Source organism: Peromyscus leucopus, chromosome 10 (genome assembly GCF_004664715.2).
Source record: "Peromyscus leucopus breed LL Stock chromosome 10, UCI_PerLeu_2.1, whole genome shotgun sequence".
Classification (NCBI taxonomy): domain Eukaryota; kingdom Metazoa; phylum Chordata; class Mammalia; order Rodentia; family Cricetidae; genus Peromyscus; species Peromyscus leucopus.
Window position 1 is genome coordinate 72,752,307 of NC_051071.1, and position 27,720 is coordinate 72,780,026.

At 37.9% G+C, this 27,720-nt stretch overlaps 1 protein-coding gene across 1 annotated transcript in view; it reads right to left on the minus strand.

The window, feature by feature from the left end:
- Positions 1–27,720, minus strand: part of Tmprss11d (transmembrane serine protease 11D) — a 61,261-nt gene that overhangs the window by 26,378 nt on the left and 7,163 nt on the right. Inside the window, exons 3-4 of the mRNA XM_028893021.2 lie at positions 5,825–5,946; positions 2,889–3,007 (exon numbers count right to left, since the gene is read on the minus strand). Of these exons, the coding sequence (XP_028748854.1) occupies positions 2,889–3,007; positions 5,825–5,946 (241 nt within the window). The remainder of the gene's footprint in view (positions 1–2,888; positions 3,008–5,824; positions 5,947–27,720) is intronic.

Here is a 27,720-nt window from a genome sequence, read left to right on the forward strand (position 1 = left end):
GGGTTGAGCGCCAAGCAGATGATTTCTTAGTACAAATGATGTAACTAAATTCTCTATTTAATTTTTAAGAACAGAGCGAATGGAGAAAGCTGTGAGTAAGGGAGTATCAGTGTGCTCAAGGTGAGTTGTAAGCAGTGTTTGGGCCCTTCATCCTTTGGGTTATGCACTGCTGCTAGAGTCATCTTGGATTAGGTTTAGACTATTGTGTCATGCATGACAGCATTTTTAGTATAGGTATGATTTAATCATAGGAAACAAAGACATTTAATAATTTCCCACTGTTGGTCCTAAATATTTGAGTACCAAAACAATGCATCTTTGCATTGTATATCTTAGAATGTTTGATTTTAAAAATTGCTGTTTGAATTGCTAGCATGAAGTTCATTTTAAAAATGTAAATCAAATAAATCTTGGCTTGAGATTGGGAGAATTTTCAATAATTTTTAAACTAGCTCTGTACCGGCTAGTTTTATGTCAACTTGACACAGGATACAGTCATCCGAGAAGAGGGAGCCTCAGTTAAGTAAATGATTCCATAAGATCAGGCTGCAGGCAAGCCTGTAGGGTGTTTTCTTAATTGGTGATTGATAGGGGAGGGCCAAGTCCAATGTCACAATGTGTCACTACTGGGCTGGTGGACCTGGGTTCTATAAGAAAGCAGGTTGGTCAGGCCATGAGGAGCAAGCCAATAAACAGCACCCCTCCATGGTCTCTGCATCAGCTCCTGCCTTCAGGTTTCTCCCTTGCTTGAGTTCCTGCCCTCACTGCTTTTGATGATGAACTGTTATATGGATCTGTAAGTGAATTATGTATACCCTTTCCTCCCCAAGTTGTTTTTGGTCATGGTGTTTCATCACACCAATAGTAACCCTAACTAAGATAGGCGCTAAACATGCTTTAGCATTTTGTACTTCCTACTTATATGGAATATGTTATTATTGATAATTATCAAATCAAACTACTAGTTAACTGAAAGACCTTGCAGATACTTAGAATTTTGCAGTATCAGATATTCAGCCAAGATTAAATCTTTATGTAAAAATGAACAATAAAGTCTACCTCATTAGTATATAAAATGCTTTTATCTTTAGTAAATGGGAAAAGATATATAAAATAACAATCACCAAGGTGACATCGAAATTAGTCATTTCTTTCATGGTGATCATATTTTTTAACACCTTTGTTACTTTGTGTGATTATTTGAAATTTATTTATGATTTATTGTCAGTAAATGTTTGATTTGTGTCTCTAATTTACATTCTATACACTGGGGAATATATAAACCTTTCTTATGAAAGCCTGGTGTGGTGGCTCATGTCCTTCAATCCCTGTACTCAGAGGCAGAGCCAGAGGCAGGCAGGTCTCTGTGAGTTCAAGGTCAGTCTGGTCTACATAGTGAGTTTCAAACTAGCCAGAGTTACATGGTGAGAACTAGTCTCATTAAAACAAACAACACACACACACACACACACACACACACACACACGTACACGCACACGCACACGCACATGCACACAAGCACACACACACCAAACAAATAAACAATCAGAAAAACATTTCTTAGGACAAAAGGAGTCACAACTAGAAAAAGTTTAAGAAACTGCATGGTCACAGGAATCCATGGAGATTGAGAGTTTAACAGAGAGGACCTGACAGACCGAGACTGAAGCTCTTCAGGGAGAATCACAGCTTGCTTTCATTTTAAATTCTGCTCAAACTTCTATAATTTGGATCCCAATGAAGTTTGCCTCTAAGTTGTGTGACAAGTTGCTTATTCAGTTCTAGAGCAATGGTAGTGCTTATTGAAGAACAACTTCTGCCTCTCAGAGTGTGCTATGTAGACAAAGTGTCAGTACTACTTTGAAACTAGTTAAAAATGTGACTTGGGGGGGAGGGGCCACAAAGATTTATTGAATCAGAAGTTGAGTCAGGGGCCCAGAAATCTGAGGTTTAGCGAGACTATCAGATGGGTGTGTTATATGTTAAAGTTTCACAAGCTTTGGATTAATTTCTAAATTTAGGTCTTTTTTTTTTTTTTTTTTTAAAGGAGAGGGTAAGTGAGCAACCTTAGGCTGGTCAACTCTAATCCTGGACTGAAAGCTAGTCAAGCTCTCTGCTGATGCATGAGTGCCAGGGGTCTGCTTGTCAGGACAGGGCAAGCAGACAGAGACATCTTCATGTGTGAGGTGAAGCTTGCTTTGAATACTTCCATTCAAACTATTAGGCTTATCATCATACCAACTTGGCACCCAAACTATCTTATTCCTTGTATGGTGACCATATTCTCTCTCTCTCTCTCTCTCTCTCTCTCTCTCTCTCTCTCTCTCTCTCTCTCTCTCTCTCTCTCTCTCTCTCTCTCGTTTTTCAAGGTAAGGTTTCTCTGTATAACAGCCCTGGCTGTCCTGTAACTCACTCTGTAGACCAGGCTGGCCATGAACTCACAGAGATCCGCCTGCCTCTGTTTCTCAAAATCCGGGATTAATGGCGTGCGCCACCACTGCCTGGCTGTGAATGTATCTTTTAACACCTACTGCTTTATGTGCTTGCTTGAATAATGAAAGAAAAAAGAGAGAGTGAAAGGAATATAAAAGGGTAGTCTCAGTACTTTACCATACAAACAACAGACTTCCAGTCTTTGAAGTCATAATCAAATAAAATTCAGTTATTTATGGCCTTCCTACTTTATTACAATTATGACAGGAGAAAATGTGAACAAGAACTGGCAAATTCAATCACCTCAGAGAAAGCCCAGAAACTCACTTCTCAAGGGAAGAAACGATACAGAATATCCAGCTACATTATTACATGAAAATATTAGTATCACATTAGACTTCTTACTGTTTTCATTTTATGCAGCAATAAAAAAACAAAGACAAGTATTAACCTACCATAGACTCAATTCTTTCGCTCAAATGCCTGTATTCCTGTGTTGCTGGTGAATTTAAAGCCTCGGTGTATTCAACATTTAGGATTTGAAAGCTGCTATGGTAAAAGTAAGTTCTCTTGTCTGGAGAAGAAAGGAAGACATGATTACTCTAGTGCTACTAAGCAGATTGATTTTTATTTTGTACAGCATTATAAGAAGTTATACAATTAAAATAGTATTCCTTAAAAGAAAGAAAAATCCATACCCAACATAAATGTAGTGAGATTACTTTCTTTTGAGTTTTCAAAAGATGGACAAAGCTAAGATTATTAAGGTAAAAGAAGTTGGACTAGCATTAATTGGTTCTTTCAAAGTTGTACAAAAGTATTATGATTTTTATTAGTAGCACATCTAAATACTATTTTTATTTACTCACTCAGTAAACATTAATATCTATAGTATGTGATTGTTCATTGGTTAAAAAACAATTTAAGTAATGGAATACTTTAAAATTTTCAAATATTCTTTTTAAAAAATTAGTTATTTTGTGTGTGTGGTATCTGTGTGTATGAGCTTGTAGTGTGTGTGCATGTGCTTGTGCGTGTGTGTGTGTGTGTGTGTGTGTGTGTGTGTGTGTGTGTGTGAATGCTAAATGTCTTCTTTTATTATTCTTCACATTAGTTTTTTGAGACAGGGTCTCTTACTGAACCTGGAATTCATCACTCCAGCTAGACTGCTGGCTGGCAAACCCCAGGATCTTCCCCTCTGTGCCCATCCAGTTACATACATGTGAATCATGCATGGAATTTACATGTGTGCTTGGGCAGCTGGTACCTTATACACTGAACATCCTCCACATTCCCTCAGACAATAGTTTTTGTAGAGGAATTAGTGATTTGACAATTTTTCTGGAATAAGAGAAATATTCTCACAACATGTCTAGTCTAGCTATCTATTTTCACCAGAAGGGTCTTCTGGAATAAATATTCAGTGTGAAGAGGTCAAGAATCCTTAAAATACACATATGTAACTAAGAAAGTTATGAATATGGACACAAATTAGCAGCCCCTCTTGGGGAAAATCCCCACTATCTTCTGATCACTCATATACACAACTCATAGAGAAATAACTGTAGTAAGAAAGAGCTAACAACTCTAGTGCTAAACTAATTGGTTTAAACGGGGGTGGGGCAAGTCATTTCTATTTCATAAGTGATCACTAGCGAATAACTTGAATACAATTACCTGGGTACCTCTTCTTCATATTTGTGTGACACTGTGAGGTCATTACTTTTGACATTCATTAATTTAATATGAAGCTCAATGATACTCTTTTTCTTCCATCTATAATTTATTTGAACGTTGACTTTATGTACTTTGACAGCAAGATGTTGAGAAAAACTCAATTTAGTTATAGCCTTTACATTTGATCAGCTGAAATTCTTACTCCTCATTACTAGTAATGTTATTTTCAAGTATTTTTGCCTTTTTATAAAAAGACATACCATAATTTGTGTTTTTTCCTTCCCTGTCCATATTCATACATATCTATTCACACAGCATATGTGAGAGTTAGCATAATTATTCCTAAAATAAAGTCAAAGTGTATTTTAAGGAAAATATTATATTTTATCTAATAATATGCTTTGTTATTAAAACTTCTGAAATAATATTAACCATTATATTATTTATATTATTATACAATTATCATACATATGATTCATTTCGTGTATTAAAACTTCTGAAATAGTATTTACCAGAATTTTAAAGAACTTTTAAAGAAATCCTGGATTGTATGAAACACTCCTGATCTAGTATCTACTAGATCATAATAACTGCTTAGCTTGCAAGATTGCTTTTAGGAGACAGCATGAGTTAGCAAACACTCAGGCACCTCTGAGTTTCGTGAGGTAAGACTCAAGGTTGTTTGCAAGATTTTACTTTCATGGTTTTATCAGGTTACTAATTGAAAAAGGCAATTGTGGTGTTCACAAAAACAGAGCTGTTAAATGTTAGCAGGAAGGAAGTAGTAAGTGATTTTATTTTTCAGTCTAGAGTAGTTCTTATCTGTGGAACAATGTCTGTTATATTAAAGAGGTAGGCTTTATTTGAGGGTCCCTTGTTTCCCCACGCATGGGGCAGAAGTGGGAAGTGGGGGGCCTTGTCCAGCCTGTGGTAAGATGGAAATAGCCTTCCCAGAGACTGCTTCCGTCTTACAGCTCAGGTTTATTTCAGAGTAAAGGGAGATATAAAGGCTGGGGACAGCGGCTAGGCATCACCTCATCTGCATTAAACAGCATGCTCCTATTGTGAGGTTTGGTACATGACAGCAGAGTCCTATAGCAAAGCTCCTAACATGACTTCTGACCATATGGGCAGCAGGAGGGAAGCTCCTGCAAAGAACTGTGTCAAGGGTCACACTAGAGAGAAGTAAGGTATCCAGGCCTAGAGATAGTCTCCAAATAAGGTCAGGTAGTGAGCAGGAAATCCTCCACCAGGGAGGGGATGGGGGGCAGGTGGTAGAGAGGGAATCCTCCTTGTTGCTGAGCCTAGGAGAGCTGCCAGCCTCTGACCAGCAGGGCCTTCTAACATTTATTTATTGGTTAGTTTGGAGTTTTTGAGGGAGTGTTTTATACAATCCAGGATGGCCTTGTATTCTCTGTAGAGCCACAGATTCCTTTGAACTCCTGGTTCTCCTGTTTCCACTGGTTAAGTACCAGGATACTTTGTATATTTTAAAAAGCCAAAGCATTACTGCCCTCCACCCTAAAAAAAATTCAAATCAAAAAACAAATTACAATGCTCATTGAGAAGAAATATGGATATATATGAATATATACTTATAGAAGAATTCTAAACAATATTACCTCATGTTCAGAAATAGATAGTAGCCATCAAGGGAAAGACTACATTTTTCATCTGAGAATATACTTAATTATTTAGTCTGAAAGGTACTTACCAAAAGCTAAAAAGTGAATGAGTAGACCTACAGTCATAGCCAGGAGCAGGACTGCTGCTATGACAATGAAGGCTACTACAAACGGACTGAAGAATCTTGACTGTGGTATCACCGATCTTGGCCTGAGAATCGGATCAAAGAATGTCTCTCAGTTACTTGGAAATGTGTACTTTCGGCGTTCATGGCTGTCTTTTTGAATCTCTTAGCTTGTCCATGAATCTCATCATAGAAGCATAGTCCTAAGAATCAACCTGAACCCTACCAGGGTGTTCTTAATATTTTTCCTTTTGGAGTTTGTTTCACAGAACTGTTGAATTTTTGAAGTAGTTTGGTAGAATAATAAGAATATCTGACCTATGGTGTAGAATTACTTTATATTTTTCTACCAGTCAATATACTTTGGGGTGCTGTGGGATGTTCTGTATGTCCTGTGGGAGCCCTTCTTGGGTTCCTCGTGGCTTTACCCAGCAGGTCCGCATAGAGGATGAATAGGACCATGGGCCTGAGTGCAGGTGTTTGAGATGGTCTGCACTTGGCTGTGCTGGGGGATGGTCTGTATGTCAAGTTGCTCTGATTGGTCAATAAATAAAACCTGATTGGTCGTGGCTAGGCAGGATGTATAGGCGGGACTAACAGAGAGGAGAAATAAAAGAACAGGAAAGCAGAAGGCTGAGGGGAGAGACACTGCAGCCGTCGCCATGACCAGCAGCATGTGAAGATGCCGGTAAGCCACCAGCCACATGGCAAGGCATAGATTTATGGAAATGGATTAATTTAAGCTATAAGGACAGTTAGCAAGAAGCCTGCCACGGCCATACAGTTTATAAGTGATATAAGCGTCTGAGTGATTATTTTATAAGTGGATTGTGGGACTGCGGGGGCTTGGGGAACCTGGAGAGAAGCCCTCCAGCAACATTGGGGTTTTTATTTGTTTGTGTTTTTGAGAGAGGATCTTACTATGTATCTCTGGCTGGCTTGGAACTTGTAGACCTGTGTAGATCAAGCTGGCTTGATCGCCTAGAAATCCACCTACCACTGCTTCCTGAGTGCTGGGACTAAGCATCTGCAACACAATGCCCAACCCACAACCGGATGCTCTTAAGATTAATCACTAAAGATCTGTCATACTGAGAGGCCTTCCAAGCTCCCAAACTTGGTACTATCACAGCAATCCATCTTAACTAGGGGCCCTGACCAAGAGTGTGCTTAGGAGAGACCACATTGAGTGTGAAGGATGAAAGAGGAGACAGGTGGGGTGGGGTGGGGTTGAGGATTAGAGCAATAGCTTCCTTCAAGATGTTACTTCACATTATTACAGATGATGACGTGGACAAGGAAGGGAGCAAGGGCAGCAGTGGTTCTCAACCTTCTTGGTGCTGTGACCCTTGAATACCGTTCCTCACATTGTGCTGACCCCTAATCATGAAATTATTTCCATTGCTACTTCATAGCTGTAATTATACTACTATTATGAATCATAGTGTAAATATGTGATGTTCAGGATATCTGATATTCAACCCTTGTGAAAGTGTCGTTCTGTCCCCAAAGGGTTGACAATCACTGGATTAGAGCCCTCCAACAACAGATGAATAAGGCATGTGACTTATTCCTTAAGACTTCATAATCTGCAGTGTAGGCCAACCAATTTGTATTAATATACTATCTCATATTACAGTAGGCATATAAGTTCGAACAATCTGACTCACTGTCTCTTTTCCTCCAGGAGAGACATGGCCATGGACACTGCCCTGGGAAGATCATCGGGCAGCTCCTTGTTTGGGTAGTCATCATGTTGTCATTTGCCTAAAGAAATGGGAATAACTGTGCCTATCTCACAAGGCTATTTGAAGATGAAATGAGGATATATAAGATATGATTAAAAATGTTCCTAATTAATAGGTTAATCTGTGGATTCTTTCAGAATAAATATTTTTCACGCTGTTGTTTCTGATGCTCTAGGCTCTGGAGGGGTCAGGCCTACTTCAGGGTTTTATAAATATTTATGGTACTTATAAATATTTATTGCACACATAAACTCCTGGGTATGTTTCATATTTTAAAATCTTAACAGAACTGGGACTCTGTTACGTTTAGGCAGATTCTAGTCTGACTTCCACTTTTTTTTTTCTATTTGCTTTGAGACATTCTGAGGTGAGAAAGGAATTTTCTAAGGTGATCATTGGTTTCTTGAGTTTAGGTTTCAAGCCAGGGTTGCCCCACAGTGCTTGAATTATGTCCAGATAACAGATTCATAAATGGTGCTCTTCTCCTTGTTGCAATACACTCTTTGTATATTATGTGCTGTGCATGGGATCAACGACACTTTAGAAGATGGAGGTGGATGCAGATTTGCCAACTTGCATTTTTATTGAGTAGATACATTATAAATTAAAAATATGTTCCTGATTAAAAATATCTTTTAATGATAGTGTATTTAAATACACATAGTAGGAAGGAAATTACCCAAGAATAATGCAATAAAGAGATAAAAAGACATAGCTTTGCCTTTTAAATCAATTCTACTTCATCTTCTTAATTTTGTTGTATTGGTGAAAACTGGCTTTCTTAGTCCAACAGTTGGGAGAAAACTGGAATTTTGACACTTACAACTCTTTGAGCATCAGTGGATTCACTTGTCACCTCAGGGGGTTGTTGTGCCAGTTATATCCTACCACGGGCCAGAATATTTGGGGTTTGTGAGCTCAGTAACTGTTAGTTACTGCTGAATAGTAAGAGAGAGAGTGGAAGCCAGGGTGAACCCAAAGTCTCCAATGGGTCAGTCTTCTACAGAATAACTAGAGGCAAACTTTATTTCTAGAGGTGAAATCTGGTGTGGAGTAAGAGGTAATTAAAAACAAGGAGTAAGTTGAAAGTCAACAAAGCCTCAATGTTAAAAACTAAAGGTGGGGTATAGCAGAATAGCATTAGGAATCATTTTATTGGTTTTATTTTTACATCAGTAGTGTTTGAGTTTACCCTAGATCTCTAGTCTATCTAGTCTCTGGTTCATGGTTACACAAACAGTGTCAGGTATGAGTTCCTTCTCATGGAGTGGGCCTTAGATCAAATCAGACATTTGTTGGCTCCTACTACACGTTCTGTGCCATCATTGTCCTAGCATATTTTGCAGGTGGGATAGATTATAGGTCAAACAAAGGTTTTGTGGCAGGGTTGGTGTCCATGTTTCTCTTTCAGTAGCCTGAAGAAGACCTTTCCACAACAAAGAGACCAGAATATAGAGGTGAGGACTCCAGTGCCTTACCCACTCATTATCAGAGAGGTTTCCTCTGGCAACAGATCGGAGCAGATGCAGAGACCCACAGCCAGACATTATGTGGAGAGAGTCTAAATCAGAGGTCTCCATCAAATTTATACCCTTAGAGCTCATGAAATCCCATGGAAGAGGAGGCAGAAAAATTGTAAGAGCCAGAAGGGATGGAGGACACTAGGAGAACAAGGCCCCCTGAATCTACCAAGCAAGATACATACAAGCTAAAAGTAAGCACAGGGCCTATATGGGTCTGCATCAGGTCCTCTGCATATATATTATAGCTTTCACTTAATATTTTTATGGGACTCCTGACTGTGGGAATGAGTGAAAAAGAGTCAGATCTCTGACTCTTGGGACTCTTCCTCTTGTTCGGTTGCTGTGTCCAACTTTGGTATGATAGTTTTGCTTCATCTTTTATTTTGTCATGGTTGGTTGTTATCACTTAAAAGCCTGTTCTTTTCTAATGAGAGACAGAAAGAGAGTGGATCTGGAGGGCAGGAGAGGTAGGAAGGACCTAAGGAGAGTAGAGGGAGGGGAATAATCAGAATCTATTGCATGAGAAAAGAATCAATTTTCAGTAAAAGAAAAAAATAATATAGTAAAATTTCTAAAATAGAAAAGGAAACAAAACAAAAAACGAAGTTTGGAGTCAGCACATGCTTCGGTTTGGATGAGCCTCCCCTCCCATGGGAATGTCCTTGGAGCCAACTTTGCCTTTAGTTCACTGAAACCATCTTAAACAGAGAGACTGGGAAGCACCATGAGACAGATGACTCAAGAAACAAAGGGTGTGGAACCTAAATTACCTTAATCTCTCAAGGGACAATTACATAAGAATCGATTGTTCCACCCTTCAGAAATAGCTGAGGAAGTATCTGCTGTGTAACTCTGAGGTAAATCTCTGTCTGCATGCTGCTGCTGATAAAGCTTATGGTAATTCCAGATGAACTGTAAGCTTCATAAACTTATAAAAAGTATGTTCACAAACATTTGTTTGAATTTTGACTTGTATTGGAGTTGAAGTCTGTGTAAGGAAATAGTTTGCTTTTATTTCAGAATCTTGACCAGCAAGATTTTTAGTGCTCGCATTAAAACAGAAAGAACAAATATTCATTTGTAGTATGATTTCCATGATGACCCAGCTTCCTGTCCCCTATTGCCTTTTTAATAGCTTTATTGTGAAAACCTTGTGTCAGACATTACACATGTAGACTGCTAACTTTCACAACAATTTCATGAAGTCACTAGTAGAGTCGATCTGAATACAGGGAAAGTGAGGCTGAGAAAGTAAATTCTTCTTGATCAAGAATAGCAGAGCTGGAAATGGAAGCCAGGGAGGCTTCAATGAACCATCACAAACTTCCTTACATATATGTCCTAAGTTACCAATATTTCAGAGGACAGGAAAGTGCTGGGTTTCTTGTCTCTCTTTATCTCACTTTGGGAAAAACAAGGATAACCAAATTTCTTGATTGCCTTTCAAATGTCTAGAATTTTGTCTTACACATGGTATGTATGTATAGTTGAATATAGAATTTTTATTTCTTTCCAATCAATGCTTGAAAATACTTCTAGGTATTTTTGAAAAAGAAAAATCCGCCCCCTTCTATCCCTCATTTGAAATGTGCCTGTCTTTAAGACAGCATTTGACCTTTTTATTTGACATTTAGGAATCATGATGATCACCCTTGTCATTCCACCTTCTGTGGGATAATGCAAGAAATCCACAGAGTCTGCTTAAAGGGTAAAGAAATTCATTAGAGAGGAAAACTCATTACAGCATGGGAGATTTATCATAGGGGCCTGAAAGGCTGAGTTACAGTTCCATGCTGTTCTTCTGCCTGGGCTATCTCAGCATCTAAACCCATGAGAGAGAAGAGAGCAGCTTCTGTGTCTAGGGTCTTAAGAGTAGCCCTGAGCCATGCCCAGGGGCAGGTATTTCAAGACCATAGGTAGGACAGTTACCTGCTACATCTCTAGGGGCGGTGCTTCAAGATCATAGACAGATCAGCTATCCACTACATCTCCCTCTTTTATCTAAATAAGAAAGTTCTGGACTCTGGAGTAATAGCTTGGGAGCCTGCATGGGACCAAACTAGGCTTTCTGAATGTGGGTGAAAGTTGCATGGCTTGATGTGTTTGTGGGTTCCCTGGCAATGGGACCAGGACTAATCCCAGGTACATAAACTGGATTTTTAGAGCCCATTCCCATGGTGAGATGCCTTATTCAGCCTTGATGCAAAGAGGAAGGGCTAGGTATGTCCCCAACTTGGTATGCCAGCCTGTGTTAACTACTCAAGAGAGGCCTTACCCTCTATGAGGAGGGCATGAGAGTAGAATGGGGGAAGGTGGGGAGGGGAACTGGAGAAGAGGAGGGAGGGGGAACAGGGGTTGGTATGTAAAAGGAAAGAATTTTTTAAATAAAAAAAGGAAAAAAAATAAGAAAGTTCTAACCTAATACAAAACTATATACAAAAGGAACGATTATCAAATACTGTCCAGGAGAGGGGAAAGGTAATCACATAAACAAAAATCGAAATACAATTAGCAAGAACAAAATCAAACAAGAGACCGGCTACATCTCTAAGAGTGGTGCTTCAAGGTCATAGGACAGCTATCCACTGCAGTGGCATCCTCACCTGTGTGCATCCCTTTAGCCAGACCCAGTGTCTGTGTGTGGTACCTTCTTGGAAAATATTTGTATTTCAGTTGGCTGGCTTACTGATCCTTAAGAGAAATCAGGCATCATTCTTCACCACTGGGAAGTTCTTTTCTTTCCCACTAGTGCTGTGGGATTTCTTTCTGTATGCTGTGAATATGTGTGGCTCCCATTGGATAATAAATAAAGCTGCATTAGCCCATGACAGGGCAGGATAAGGTTAGGCAGTACATTCAAACTAAAGATGGGACAAAGAAGGGTGGAATCTGGGGAGATGGCAGCCGCCACCGAAGGAGCAACAAGATGCCAGCAGACCAGAAATGCCACAGCCACGTGGCAACATATAGATTAATAAGAATGGATTAATTTAAGATGAAAGAGTTAGCTAGCCAGAAGGTGAAGCCATAGGCCATACAGTTTATAATTAATATAAGCCTCAGAGTAATTATTTTGTGAGCAGCTGCGAGACCTCAGGGTCAGGTGGAACATGGGAAAAGTTAAGGATATGTTGCTTTGGAAAAGAGGTTCTACTTTTCTTTCCACGGAAGATGAGAAGCTGTGGATTCCTTTCAGGATAATATGGTTCCATCAAGGAAGACCCCCTGAGAGGTCTTCAGATGATCCAACATCCAGAATAGCTTCAAGTCAACTGGTTCAGAAAATACAGCCTCACAGACTACTCCAGTCAGGACTTGACCATAATTCTAAATTTTTCTTTGTCTTCCCATAAGACTACCAGTGTCCCCAATCAGCAGGAAGTATCCTAGAAAACTATACCCATATTCCCAAAAAATGGATTATGAATGTTTGTCTTTGTTTAGGGGTTGGCTACAAATTGTTATTGGTTATAGTCAATCTCTTTCTGAAAGAAAAAAGGGATAGATATGATAGGACAAAAGGGTAGATTATTGAATCTACTTTTAAAGAGCAACAACTTGTTTAAAATGTTTTACATTGCTATGGATTTTAGTTTATTGATACAAATTTAAAGTTAATTTTGTTATACTGTAATAGTTCTACTCTTGTTTTAGGTATGTTTATGCAACTCATTTTAAAATTATAATGTATAATTAAGAAATACAGATTAATAATTAGTCATCTTTGATAATCAAACTTATAGTCGTATTAGTTTTCTAGGTATACATAGATATATTTCAATTAGGTAGGTAATCTTGAAATACTTCAGAGACCTGCAGAATATGGCATATAAATGTTTTAAAAACTTAGACTTTTCTAAACAATAAGACTCATCTGCTCCTGACAGCACCAATTACTTCAAAGATGATGATGGGCATTGAAGAAACTCATTATGGGGTTTGCTTTCTTTGTGGCAAAAGTTAGTCACTGGGCAGAAAAGTGCTCTTGCTTCAATTGCTTGGCAGGATGCTGTATAAACTGGACATGCAGGACCCATAGGAACGTGACCACTGAACTTTGCAAGGCAAGATGGTCCTTCAGGTTCCTGCTTCACAGAAGAAGCTGCCAGATATTCTACAAGACACTGGGAGAAGTGACTGATGAACTTTGTTAGAATGGGTGGAACAGTCCTTAAAATTTCCTGCTTCACTGAAAGCTACGCCAGGTGTGTAGGCTGAAGATGGATGCCCCAACATTACAAAGGCACTTTGGATGACTGTCCAGGCAGCCAGATGTCTCTGTCATTTCTAGAAATATGGAAGTTGCTTGCAATGCACTTCCTGTTTACTCAGGTAATACAATATCCTTCTGGGGTCTTTGATCAAGTTAAAGACTAGATTGTTATAATTATAGTTTTCCTTAGTCACGGTAAAAGGTAAATTATATATGAAACTGTAGACTCACAAAAATAGGGTAGATGATAGAATATTTTCTTTAAGTTTTAAACATAAATAGACTAGATATTATAACTGTAATTCTTGCTTGATAGCTGTTTTGTTATATATAATTTTACTATGTTAAAATTAAAATCTTCCTTTTCAGTTAGACAGACAAGGGGAAGTGCTGTGGGATGTCTTTCTGTATGCTGTGAATATGTGTGGCTCTTATTGGATAATAAATAAAGCTACACACTGCTACCCCTCATCTACTCTCATAAGGCTTGATATGTTTTTCTCCTCTCTTCTACACGTTCACACATCAAACAAAGGCATTTCTGCCAGATTCCACTCGCTGGACACTTGCTCAGGAAAACTATCTCTGAACGTTTTTTTCTTAGTCTATGTTCTATGACTAGAGCAGGACCATGGAATTTACACAGGCATTGTTAATGGGAAAACTGACAAATTACTCTACAAAAAGATTAAAAAAATAATTTTACAGTAGTTTGGAGAGACTCTTAAAAATTAGAGTGCACACTGTGCATTGCAGCTTTGAACGCTGATGAGTACAGGTTTAAATCAGGGAACAGTCTCTACCAACTATTAAATACTCACCATGTGCCTGTGCTGTCCTGGGCTCTCCTACATCATCTCATCTAATCCTCATAAAAATGTGCTTTATGGATGAGGAAACCGTGGCTTAGGGATTAAGTTACTCAGCTAGTAAGTGACAGAGCTGTCATGTGAATCCGGGTTTGTCAAGTTCAGTTTGCCAAGGTCCACATCAGATGGGAGGAGAGTGTCTGCTAATTATATGTTTTGAATAACACTCATCACACTTGCTACTTGTTGACATTAAAAGATGCAAAATCCAAACATACTTTACAGACCTTCTCTTATGGAATATACAAATAAAATGTGTTTATATTACATGTTAGAGTTGTGACAAATATAAGAGCTATATTCAAATGAAGATACTTTATTTTAGTCAGTCTCAACTCCGGGTAGGTTTTTGCCATAAGTCAGGCAGTGGGAGCTATTCAATGAAGTGGTTTAGATTTTACTTTTTTTAAGTTAAAGAATTCTTTGTTTAAACAAAGTCTCATTTGGAAACTCAATACTTTAAAACAGATCAAAATAGAGAATCTTCTTTGTGGGAATGGGCTCTCTGTTTCCTGTTTTACTAGTTGAACTTAGTTGAACTCTTTCATTTGTTTTTTGTTTCATTTCTCTTGATAACCTTAAGTAAACAGAATACTCTGTAAAAAGAAAGAAGGCAGCATTCCTCAGGATTGTGTAACTTGATGGCAGCCAGCACCGGAGTCATGGCTTGTTGAATATATTTGCTTAGTAGAGAATTCTCAGTTCATATGGAAGAGAAGAATTCTATACTTGAATGAAAAAATCTGTATCATGCTGTTAAAATCTATTTTGCTTTAATGATTTGTATTCTCACTTCTTTTGATCTTGAAAGGCATTTAAATTTACTTAGTTTTCTTGATGATGTAAACCGCTCTATACACTTAAAGATACAGAGGCAGGAAATGTGGGGGCCTATGTGTTTTGGGAGAACTAGAAAAAGGCAACTTCCTTAAAGGGGTGTCCTTTAGGCTGCATGTGGCTCCCCTCTGAGGCAGACAGCTTGGCAGGGAGCATGGGCTTCACTTTATGCCCCAATCTTCCACTGGAAAGCCACACATTTTGTACACCGTTCAAACGGCACAGCTGGACAGGAATGCAGAACACTGTTCAAACTGTACAGCTAGAGAGTAATGCAGGATAGTATTAAAATGCACAGCTGGATAGCAATGCAGGACAGTGTTCAAACTGCACAGCTAGACAGTAACGCAGAACACTGTTCAAACTGTACAGCTAGATAGCAGTGCAAGAGTGTCTTGCAGATGCTGCTTGGAGAATTAATCTTCTCATAAAGACACAAAAGACTACCATGTATATGTGTTTTTGTGCATGCCTACTCATGTGTGTGCATGGGTGTACATGCATATGTGTATGAGATGAAGAGGGAAGGATGTTAAGGGAAAGAGAGTTGATGATGGTTAATGAATACTTGTTACCTGTAAACCTTGGAATATGAGTCCTGTCGCTTTATAGGCTGGTCATTTTGGCTTTCTGGAATTCAGCGTATGGGTATGAGAGGCCAAATTTGACTACATTAAAAATAATTTGACTGGATTAAAAATATTCTATTATATAAATTTCCAGATGAAAGTGGCAAGTAACACATTAAAACACAACCCAGTTATGGCAGTGTGTGTATAATATTTAGGCAACCATGAATTAATATGCAAAAACATAGCACCATGGTCCTATTTACATATGAGACTAAAATTTTAGTGATACATGATCCAGGATAAGTGAAACTTTGCTGTGGCTTACCAAAAAAAAATAAAGGAACTATGAATTTTGGTCTGAGATTTTTACTAGCAGACGCTAATTCTTAATATAATAACTTGTAGTGATGAATGAAAATAAACTAAATGTTCACGCTCAGTGCTTAGGTATGTGGTTATTTAAACAGTGGATTGAAGGACCACACCTACTTCATTAAAGCATCAGTCAGTAGGGGATTATCTCATGTACTTAGGGCATGGTATAATGAACCTAAGGTCAAATGTTTAATTTTGTGTAGATTTTTTTCCCCTACTAGTTCTTAGCTATAGGCTGGATAGTCATTCCTATTTGTTTTTCCAAATAGGTGCTACTTCTGTAGTAATTCCACCCCTCCACCAAAAATAAATGGGAGAGGGTGGGATAAAAAGAAAGGGAAAGAAATATCAAATTAAGTGAGATGGTCTAGGAAGAAAGCTACATCACCTCTGATCTATACTGATCACTCCACTAAAGATGTCCACAAATTTTGTATATTTTAATATTTCTAGTTTCTTTTTCTTTTCTTTCTTTTTTTTTTTGAGACAGGGTCTCTTTGTGTAGCTTTGTGCCTTTCCTGGAAATCACTCTGTAGTCCACACTGGCCTCGAACTCACAGAGATCTGCCTGGCTCTGCCTCCTGAGTGCTGGGATTAAAGGCATGCACCACCACTGTCTGGCTACTTCTAGTTTCTCCAACAATTAATTTGTTGATGTAATTCTGTTTCTCAGGTATCTTGGAAAACTCTGGATATATGTCTTGAAACGTTTTTCCCTCTTAATTCTGAGTTCTCTGGAGAGTCACTACATCCAGGAGTTTCTGATACAGCCCCGTATTTCCTTATAATTCTGATGTCATTTCGTACTTCACTTTCATCTTCTGCTTCACCCCTCTGGGCTTCCTGGCTAGGCACACTAGGCACTCCTTAGCTTGGAGACTTGGCTCTTCCCTTGGCCTGGAGTACTCTTGCCTACTTTCAGTCATCGTTCAGTTGACATCTCAATATGTTCATAGCCACCCTATTTAAAATTGTACTTTATTATTCTGAAGAGAACTGTAGCTTACCAATACCTATACAGTTTGCTTATTTTATCGTGTGCTTCCTTACATTGCTTTAGAAGTCCCTTAAAGGCTAGCGTAAATCTAATTTCCTACTAACCCACAAGTAAAGCCTTTATTTTAGAAGATAGTGTCCCGTTGCTCTGGCTTTTGTTTTCCTTTTGACGTGTCTTTTTTAAATTGAAAAGCTAGCAAATTGTTTAGTCACATCCCCCCTCTAAAGAGCAAAAAAAAAAAAAAAAAAAAAAAAAATCCAACCCCACAAACCAGGTGGTAGACTAAGCCTCCAGACAACACATTCAAAGCTCAAAAGATTAAAAATAAAAATAATGAAGACTAAATAAGTCCTCAAGGCCAGTTCAGGGAACCTAGCTATGTACAAGCATGTTAGCAACAGTGATGTAGCCTCACTCCAGAGGCCAGAACACATCCTAACAACCCACTCAAACTTTAGCTTGTCTTTTTCTTGCTTCTGACTAAGGCATAGGAATCATCCTTTATTAATTCTGTGACAGAGTGCTTACAATAAGTTGATTTATTTGCAATGCTGACTTTGAAATGTTCACTGAAGGTAACTGGACAATGGACTAGGCAGAAATTACTTTAAAGAGAGAAGGAAAGCTCCAAACTCCACTTCCTGGCAAGAATGCACAGTTCAGTTTCATTTAAAGTCAAGAAAAACAGAAACTTTGATGCATAGCAAAAGAAAAGCAGCCACGGAGCTGACGTGTGCTGGAACTGCATGTACTGAGGACCAGGCTGTGCTGCTACAACTACTCCTCTCTAACAGTGACTGTTTGTTTGTTTGACTCCTCTCTAACAGTGACTGTTATAAACACAGCAGCCCAACTAGCAGTTGGAACAATGCTTCTAGAGTTGGTGTCAGGCACAGCGCTTCTCACAAGACTGGTTGTCTTTGTATTCCCAGGCTTCCTTCTCCAGTATAGCATGTTAGGTATTTAAGGTTTTCCAAATATCTTAAGGAGCTTCCCTCTTACTCTCATTGGCAACAGTCTTGCAGGTGACATCAAGCAAACCTTTGATGTCTAAGTAGGTTGCAGCAGAAGAAGTTTACAAAAATATCCCTTAGTCAACTTTCATGACTTCTTGGTCCCAAACAGACTTATCGTTTGTCTGCTTTTCTTTGTTCTCATCATCACCAGGAAGAGAAGAGCCATCCTTGTGAGGGTTGTACTACTTGAATGACAATTTTTATTTTAACTAAGAACTGTTGGATTGGATAGTAAAGGAACAGGTTCATCATCTCCTTCATCATCTGTTCCCAAATCTTCTAATAAGTTATTAATGGTCATAGATTGTTTGTTGATTTCTATGTCAATTCAAATTATCTCTTCATTAAACTCTACAATTTAATTGAAGGCATGGTGTTCAGTTTCAAGACCATGCACCCATGGCTGATAGGTGCAAGGTAGCATTGACAGGACAAGAAAAAGACAAGGTCATTTGCTCTGGTTTCTTAATATTCAACCTGCTCAAGAAGTGTTGAGAGAAAGACCTTGGCTAAGGAACAATTCTCTTCTGATATTGAAAAGATGATAAAGGAATTCCACATATACCAAAGACACATCTTTATTCAGGAATTTGTTTTATTTTATGCATGTGAGTGTTTTGCCTGTGGAGTTCAGAAGAGGGCATCACATTCCCTGGAACGACCATGTGAGTTCTGGAATCTGAACCTGGATCCTCTGAAAGAGCAACAAGTTCTCTTAACCACTGAGCTATCTTTCTAGCCCCAGCCATGGAATTTTGAAATAATAATACAGAGATGAAGTGCTATTGTAGCACGTCATATATTAGCACATCAATATAGTCATGGCATTGATCTGTCCCCCTTCTGGTGATAATAAACTGGAAGACAGGATATTCTTTGGCTGTGGAAGGCTTATTCAAATAAATTTGAACATTCTTCCTTTTAAAATCAGAGTTCTGATGCAGTTTTTCTTTTAAACAAAATTATTTATTGTTCCCACCCCTCAATCTAGTCCTCCTCTGTTTCTGTTTAGTAAAGGCAGGTCTTCTCTGAGTCTGATACAATTTTTTAACCATCATCTGCAAAATGAAAATGTCCAGATACTTGTCTGTGACCTTTGTTATTTATGATATTTTAGACTAAGGAGGGATCAGTCATGTCTATCTATCTATCTATCTATCTATCTATCTATCTATCTATCTATCTATCTATTTATCTATCTATCTATCTATCTAACCATCCATATTTTAACTTATGCCTCACCTAGCAAGTGGTTCATCTGGGAAGATGGTGTAGACTACTGAAGAATATTGATGGACACAGCATCATAAGAATTTCAGATTGCCCCTCCCTCAACATGTGGCATATTTCATAATAGAGTCATCTTATATTTATTCACAGAAGGCATCTAAAGACTACCTGATGTTTCTGTAACAAGTCAATTAATAACTTTAAGATAAGTTTTTCTTATCGTTCTATTGCAATCTACATTTGTGTTTCTAAGAAGGCTATATTTAATGGTATTATAGAGCTATGCAGACAGTGGGTCCTTGTGTCCATGTGTGATGCCATGAAGCTTCTGCTTGCAAATGGACACAGTACCATTCTGATGGTTGTACCATTCTGGTTGTACCATTAAACAAAGCCTGCTTGGGTGGTCTGAAAGCAACACTGCCAAAAGAAACACTTCTGGAACTTTAAGATCTTGGTATTTCTTGTAGATGTATCTTGAAGGCACATATATTTTTGCATGTGTATGCAAGTATGGTATGTGTACATGGGTGTTTGTGTTCACATGTGTGCATACACATATCTGTGGAAAATCAGATTCAGCTTTGTGTGAGTTTCTCTATAACTCTATATCTTACATGCAGAGTCAGGGTCTTACAAGGAACCTGAAGATCTGGAATTCCTGCTAGTCTAGCTAGTCAGCTTGTCTTGGGCATCCCTCTCTCTGCTTACTATGGTGAAACTACTGTCGGTCCCTGTGCCAACCAGGTTTTTACTTAGGCACTGTGAAGCAGATGTTTGAAGCTGACACTTGTTTGGCAAACGCTCAGCCACTGAGCCACCTCCCCAGCTCCAGTTATTATAAGTTCTTAAAGTGACGGGAACAATTATCTCATTGTCTCTATTGTTGTCAAAGAACTGGTCCCAGTATTCAGAAAGTCCTGACACAGGCTGTCTTATATCCTAACTGATTGGTTAGCCAGAAGGAACAAAGCATATACTCTAGAGGGCACTGTTGTATAATGTCAGTATTGTATTTCTGAATTATAGAAAGATAAACACATGAAGTCGGCCAAGTTTCTAAGCAAAAAAATGACTACTTGACTGAAGATTTGTTTCTTGCCTGTTTCCAAAGACAGCTCAAATAATATTTCTTTTCTATCTGGATTTAGTTTTCAAATAGACAAGTCTTATTTTTTCCTTATTTTATTTTTAAAAAGATGTTCTTTCACCTTTACAGACATCAATCTCATTTTCCTGCTATTTGAAAATTATGAATATTCATGATGGTATGTGTGTTATTTAGTTACCAAAATGCTTCTTTTGGAAATGAATATATTGAATACTTGAGTGTCTCTTGGGATAAAACTTCTGAAATCTGATTTTGCTGCGGGTTTCTGCAAGTAATCGACAATGAAAGTGGACTGAACTTCAGGGACAGAAAAATGACTCAGAAACCCTTTTAGTTCAGCACTCCAGGCAAGTTGGCAGGCAACAGCTCCAATAGGGATATTAAATAGGTGGTGGGTCGGGGAGGGACGTTAATGTGGATGGTAAGCAATTTGTTACACAAAACAGTGAAAGCGTCAACGATTTGGGATGATTTTCTTCTTACACAATGTAAAGCTCTTAACTCTTAGGATAATGTTCCTCCCACTCCACTCACTTGCATTATCTTTTACTGGGTGGAGTCACCAACAGTTCATTAGAGATTGCTCATGAACCCGGTAAGACCTCCAAAGGTGAAGCACATATTTCCCTCACCTGTCACATGTCAGAATGGAGAAAATGCCAGAGGAGTAGGGTGATATATTGTGCCCTCCCACTATATTGTGCTCCCTAATAAAGCTTATCTGAGGGTCAGAGGAAAAAGCCAGCCACTATATTACACATAGAAGTCAGGCAATGGTAGCACACTCCTTTTATCCTAGCATTCAGGAGGCAGAGATCCATCCCGATCTCTGTGAATTCAAGGCCACACTGGGGAACAGAGCCAGTCATGGTGACACATATCTTTAATTCCAGCACTAACCACAGAGGTCTGGAGGTCTGTAAGACACAGGAAGTAATGTAGCTGGGCAGAGAGAGGAAGTGAGATGCAGAACAGAAAGGCATATAGGTGTGGGTATACAGGAAGTCTCTTTGGCTGAGAATTTCCAAGTGGTAAGAATGTGGCTGGCTTCTTTCTGCTTTTCTGATCTCCCAGGTTTTACCTCAATATCTGGCTTTTGGTTTTTTTATTAATAAGACGGTTTAGCAATTCATCTTACAGAGGAGAATCAAAGTCTCACAGTTACACTCAGGCTGCTGATGGTAGAATAATGCCGTCCTGTGACTATACCTCAGCTCTGTTTCTTCCTTCCCTCCTGCGCCTGAATCCATGAGACAGAATTGTTCTCAAACTAATCTGAGCACATAAACATTTATATCTGAAGGACCTAGCATTTTAAAAGTACACAGTGTTCTCAGGGATTAGGAAAGTTTTACTTTGAGACTTGCCCAAGGCAGGAAAGAAAACAGTGCACATCTGGCTTAGAGAATATGTTTACTCATATCTAAGTACACAAGAAAAATTTTTTTTGCTATACACCTTCATATTAGAAGGCAGCTATCTTAAAGCTTTATAAAGCAGTCATTTCTTCTTAAATTTTAATATATATTTGAATTATCTACTAAAATGTATATTTTAAGTTAGTGACTTTGGATGTAAAACTCTTCCATTCCAAGGAGCTTCCAAATTATGTACAAGTATTACATTATTTTACAGCAGAAGTTTTAGAAACAATTGGACTACAGAACTTCAAAGACAAAATGAAGAGATTTTTATTGACACACACAAGTTCTCTATCTCTTAAAGTCATCTAATAGACAACCTTCGGCTTTTGGATCATTAAAAAAGTTCAAAGGCTTATCTTATTGCTCCATTAAAGTATATTAACTCCAATATACAGTGACATATAATTTCATTTTTATAGAAAGTGAAGGGAAGAAGGATTAGGGGTGTCTATGTTCAGGTCTTAGTGATGAAATTTGTACTATTTTCCATTCATCACTGTCTCTACAAAGTACGTCCCAAAGAGATGAGGAATCGATACTCTGAATGAATGCAGGGCAGTGGTAGTATTGCTGCAAATGTGTGTATTCTCCAGAATAACTTGATTGGCAAATATAGACCTAGATTTAAAAATGTTCTTGATAATTGTCAAGAGGTTAACCTTATTTAATTTCAATAGGAGAGTGTATGGCAAGCACTTTAAATTCATTTAAAGTATTGGGGTCAGTAATGGAGAGATGGGAAGTGAAATGCTATGATTGATGGAGTAGGAGGAAGACTGAGGTATAGATCATTAAATGTACAAGTTTTATTCATAAAAATTCATGGACAAAAATCTTGAAGTAGAAAAGACAGTTTAAAATATATTGGGTGAAATAAGTCAAGGGAGATGATAGAAATGGATTGGGACCATTCTTTTAGAACAACTGACCAGTGGTTGCTACCTATAACTAAGGGAGGAGAGCTGGGATGGACCCCATTTGTATTTTCCATGGTTAATTTTATTTAATTATTCTATGTAGTAAATGGCCATTGTTCTCATAGACAAAACAAAAGATAGGTTATAGTGAATCATCGACCATGCCTAAGATTAACTATTTCAAATGCTTTTAAGTAATATTTACTTTCATGAATGTATTTTTTTTTTTTGAGGCAGGGTTTCTCTGTGTAGCTTTGCGCCTTTCCTGGAACTCACTTGGTAGCCCAGGCTGGCCTTGAACTCACAGAGATCTGCCTGGCTCTGCCTCCCAAGTGCTGGGATTAAAGGCGTGCGCCACCACCGCCCGGCTCATGAATGTATTTTTAAGCACCATCTTATATTGTTTTCAGAAGCAAAGGAAATAACTGGGCTGCTCTGGACCATTTTCCCAGGATGGTTATGTTCGTAATGAAATGAACAGAGTTCCATGGTTTATGAAACAAAGATTCCAAGGCCTTTGCAAAAATTACCCTTTCTGAGACCCTATGAGAAATGCTGCATGATGTTCCCTTATCTTGGGAAACAGTTTTCATGGGGTCCCCTAAGACCACTATGATCAGCTCAACCTGCTTGACACACAAAAATCCCTTCTCTGGACTTCATTTTTCTTTCGTGTCATTTGGATAAGTAATCATTGAGGTTTCTGGAGATTGTCACACTTGTTTCTCTCATCATTCCTTTACATTGAAGGGACCTCCTCAGTTCCGTGAACTTTCCATGAAGTGGATACTCCCATCTCTAGTCCAGGTTCCCAGGCTTTGTCAACACTATGTTCCCAACAGGAGTATATAATAGAAGTGGAGGAGAAGAATGGGGAGAATAATCTGCTAAAACATATTCTATTCATAATGATAACTTAAATGCTACTTAAATAAGGAAAACATGTCTGTCTGCTCACATGTCAATTGCTAGATTTTCTATCTCTTCAATTGTCCTGCACTAGACTGTAAAATCAATGGGGGCTGGAGGGAGGCAGACATTACAGTAACTTAAGAATCTAGACTGAGTCTAAGCTAACTGGATTCACATCCAGATTTTATCATTTACCTGTTATGTGAACCTGTGAAGTCTCCTAACTCCTTAATATCCTTATCTGCTAATTAGAGGCAACAAGAGTTAACGTCAAGTTGTATAAGAATAAATGAGTTAAAATTTTGTTAATCAACTAGGATAGGTAGTATTTGGTTCTTGGTTGGCTCTATGCTAGGGTTTGGTATATTAAAACAAAATGAAACAAAAAACAAACGCAGGATTGACTGATTTGTTGCCTACCATAGCATCCTATGTTTTCAGTAAGTAAGTCCGTACAGGCTGTGATGGAGATGAAGCCTCATCCACTCTGCGATTCTGCCACATTTTCTAACATTGAGTGGAAAACCAGGTATCAAAGGGATTCTTTCATATTAAAGATCTTAAACAATGCATCTGTTTATTCAATTGTTTCTGTTTTTATATAAAACAGAAATGCATATGAAAAGCTATACATATAAAGCTTAAGATCTTTAATTACTACACAGGTAATAAAGAAACTTCAGGTGTGACAGCTATGGGTTTTGCCGTCACACAGTCCTATTTGACTACTATAATGTGACCTTTAGTTTCCCTGCGCAAAAACTAAAAAATAAAAGAGGATGATTACTTAGGAATTGTGATGATTAATGACTTACTGTTTATAAAATATTAAGAAGTCAGCATATGTCCAATAAACAGTAAATATTGTCTTTTCTTCTATGTAAATCTTAATTTTAGTTGGAAATGTTATAATTTTAACATGCAAGAGAACTGATATATAATTAAAATACTTTTAACATTTTTTACAAAATTATTTGACAAATTTAAAATGCAATTGTATAGCTCAGTACTTTTCATAACAACATGCTAAATGATTAGTAGCATTCTGTAGAATGACAGAATATTGGCATCAGAAAGGAACTTCAAAAGTATCTCCTTGCTCTCATGCAGATGAATAAACTGCTATTTGGAGAGACAAGTGAGACTGCAAAGGTCAGCACTTGATGGTCTGCCTCAGATTTTTCTATGAAGCTTTATTTTTTTGTAACTCAGTGTGTGATAGGTACTCCATAAATATAATGTTTATTAATGAATGTTGGAAGCACCGATAGCTACTGAGCACTTGTATGTAACATTCCACTAGACACTGGAGGTGTGATAGAAGATGACTGAGGTACTGCCCTTGTTTTCAAACACTCGTGTCTCACTTGGATATGGTGTAGGCATAGCCTCTTCTAAGTATTTCATTGTCATAAAAACATTCACTTTCATTAAAGCAACCCCCTCCAATTTTGTGATTAACAGAACTTTTGATTGGTAATAAATAGAGCAAATGATCAATATAAGATACATACAGTATTCAATGCAAAAGAAAAGTTACATTCCAAACCCGTGATTCTGGCTGATGGGTGTCTGTATTCTTGTATCACATGGCTTGCTTATATCAGACTTTGTATTTGTATCGTCTTAGCAATCTGACACTGAAGACCTACACTGTGGTCCACTTCTCCATCAGAGTCATGGGCAACTCTTCTGCTCAGCGTAGACTGAGAACCACATGCTCACGCAGCTGTCGTTTTTCTAAAATACTCTTACCTTTCTTTTTCTATCCTTCTCTTAATCTCTTAAATACCTTTTTCTCATTGCTTCATCTTTAATTGCTTAGTGTTGTTTCATGTTGTTTATTTTCTCCAGCTGATCTAATTCAGACAGTTTTAGTTAGAATTTAAGCCAATCATGTGCATAAGAACAAAGGAGTTTGGAAAATGCAAATTGTCATCAGTACCATTCACACAATTTCAAATGATCTGGTTGTGCTGTTCAAAAATCTACATTCAAGATTCAGACAGATGAGGACAACCAAAGTTTATATTTTAAGAAACACTGATCTGTGCATAATTTCTTGACTGTAATGTCCAACTGTAATCTTCACATATCTCCACTTGGCATTTAGCATTCAGTATTTCCAAGATAAAGTATTTATCTTATCTATTCTAACTCTCACAACCTTCTCTTGTCCCACTTTCACCCTTTTCCATGTTCTTAAATACTGAACCAACCTTCAGCTGGGCTCAATTCACCAAGAGAGATTTATCCCACAAGTGTCTTCTTCTCTACAGGGAACTAGAGTTGTCTTTGTGTACTATCTTGGTCAAGGTTCCCATTTCTGTGAAGAGACACCATGATCACGACTACTCTTATAATGGGAAACATTTACAATTCTCTTAGGATATAACCCCAAATATTTAATTTGGCCTTAAAAGAACTATAAAATCTGTTCTGTATGCATTCAAGTTTCTGCTTAAATAACACTTCTTCAGGGAAGTTTCCCACAAACATGTAGATTGATATGCTTTTCATGACAATACACATTTCAGTGTCTTTTTATTAACAAAAAAATAAATAAAAAATTATCAATCACTAATACGGCAGTCTTTTAGCCAGTAAGGTTGGTATTTTCAATAAATATTGCTTTGTATTGCTGAAATTTCCACAAAACATGTTTCACAGTTTCTTCCATTAATCTTAATTAATCAAAACCATTAAAGTTTCCTTTATGACATTACTATAATTAGAATTGGACAGTGGTTTGCTTATTTAAATTTTTTTCTTTTTCTTTTTCTTTTCTTTTCTTTTTTTTTTTTTTGAGACAGGGTTTCTCTGCAGCTTTGGTGCCTGTCCTGAATCTCGCTCTGTAGATCAGGCTGACCTCAAACTCACAGAGATCCACCTGCCTCTGCCTCCTGAGTGCTGAGACTAAAGGCATGCACCACCACCGCCCGGCCACTTATTTAATTTTTTAGTGGTTGTTCTTTCAATAAATAAGACAAGAACAGGGCACAAGTCTTTCATATATAATTCTAGTACCTAACAGTTTCACAAATAAATTATGTGCTCAAAATAACAGATATGTTCAGGTGATGAGTATATGAAGTATAATATAAAGAATAATAAGACAAATACCACAAAGGAGTTATTAAATAAGACAGAAGTATGGCTTATTTTGCTATAAGCTACTAATGATTACTTTCAATGAAGAAAACTATTTTGCTTTTCAATAAATGGTTATGGTCTCCAGGACTACTAATTGCCTTCAAGACCTCCAGCTTATATAGTATTAAAACCACAAGAATGGACAGTACCACATAGGAAGTATAACTAGAGAAGAGAAGAACTAGTCCTCCAAAGCACTCTGAATTTGGGAGACAGAAAAATGAGAAGGAACTTGTAAGAAGCTGAGAAGTTAAGTGGATCAGTGGGATCAATGAGAAACCAAGAAAGAAGTGTGGTGGAGATCATATATGGAGGAAGGAATGGACTGCTATGGAGGGATTATAAATAAGATAAGCATGGTGACTGATACCATATTTTACGATGTGGTTGATCACGAAGAGTTAACTAAGAGCTATTTCGGAGGTGTGCTAGTGAGAAACCATTTGTACTGGGATAAAAGGATTTGCAAACATAAGCATGCCCACTGTGTCACAGACAATTAATTTACAGAAATATACCCTGAAAAGACTCATGTGCATTTGTACCATTGAATCTGTTCAGGAGTGCTCAGGGTGGATGTCAGTTGTAGGAACCCTTACAATGTAATTCTTATAACCATGACCATAGATATACCAACACAGACTTCACAAGACAATTTTGATCACATATTATGCATTGCATGCAAATCAAACTTATGTTTTTGTGGATATGTCCCGATGATGGAAAACCATAAAGAAGATGAAGGTCATTAAGATATCACCCACAGATGGCAGTTACATGGGAGGGAGGGGGAAACGGAAAGACATGGTATACTTGTGGAGGTACCCAAAAGATCACTGGTACCAGTGATGTTATTTCTTTTAAATAGATATTTGAATAGCCATAAATTCATTTTTTAAATGTCCATGTCTTTGAGAAACCATTATTTTGCTCATTAGAATTATTAGCTATCAAATCTTTTGT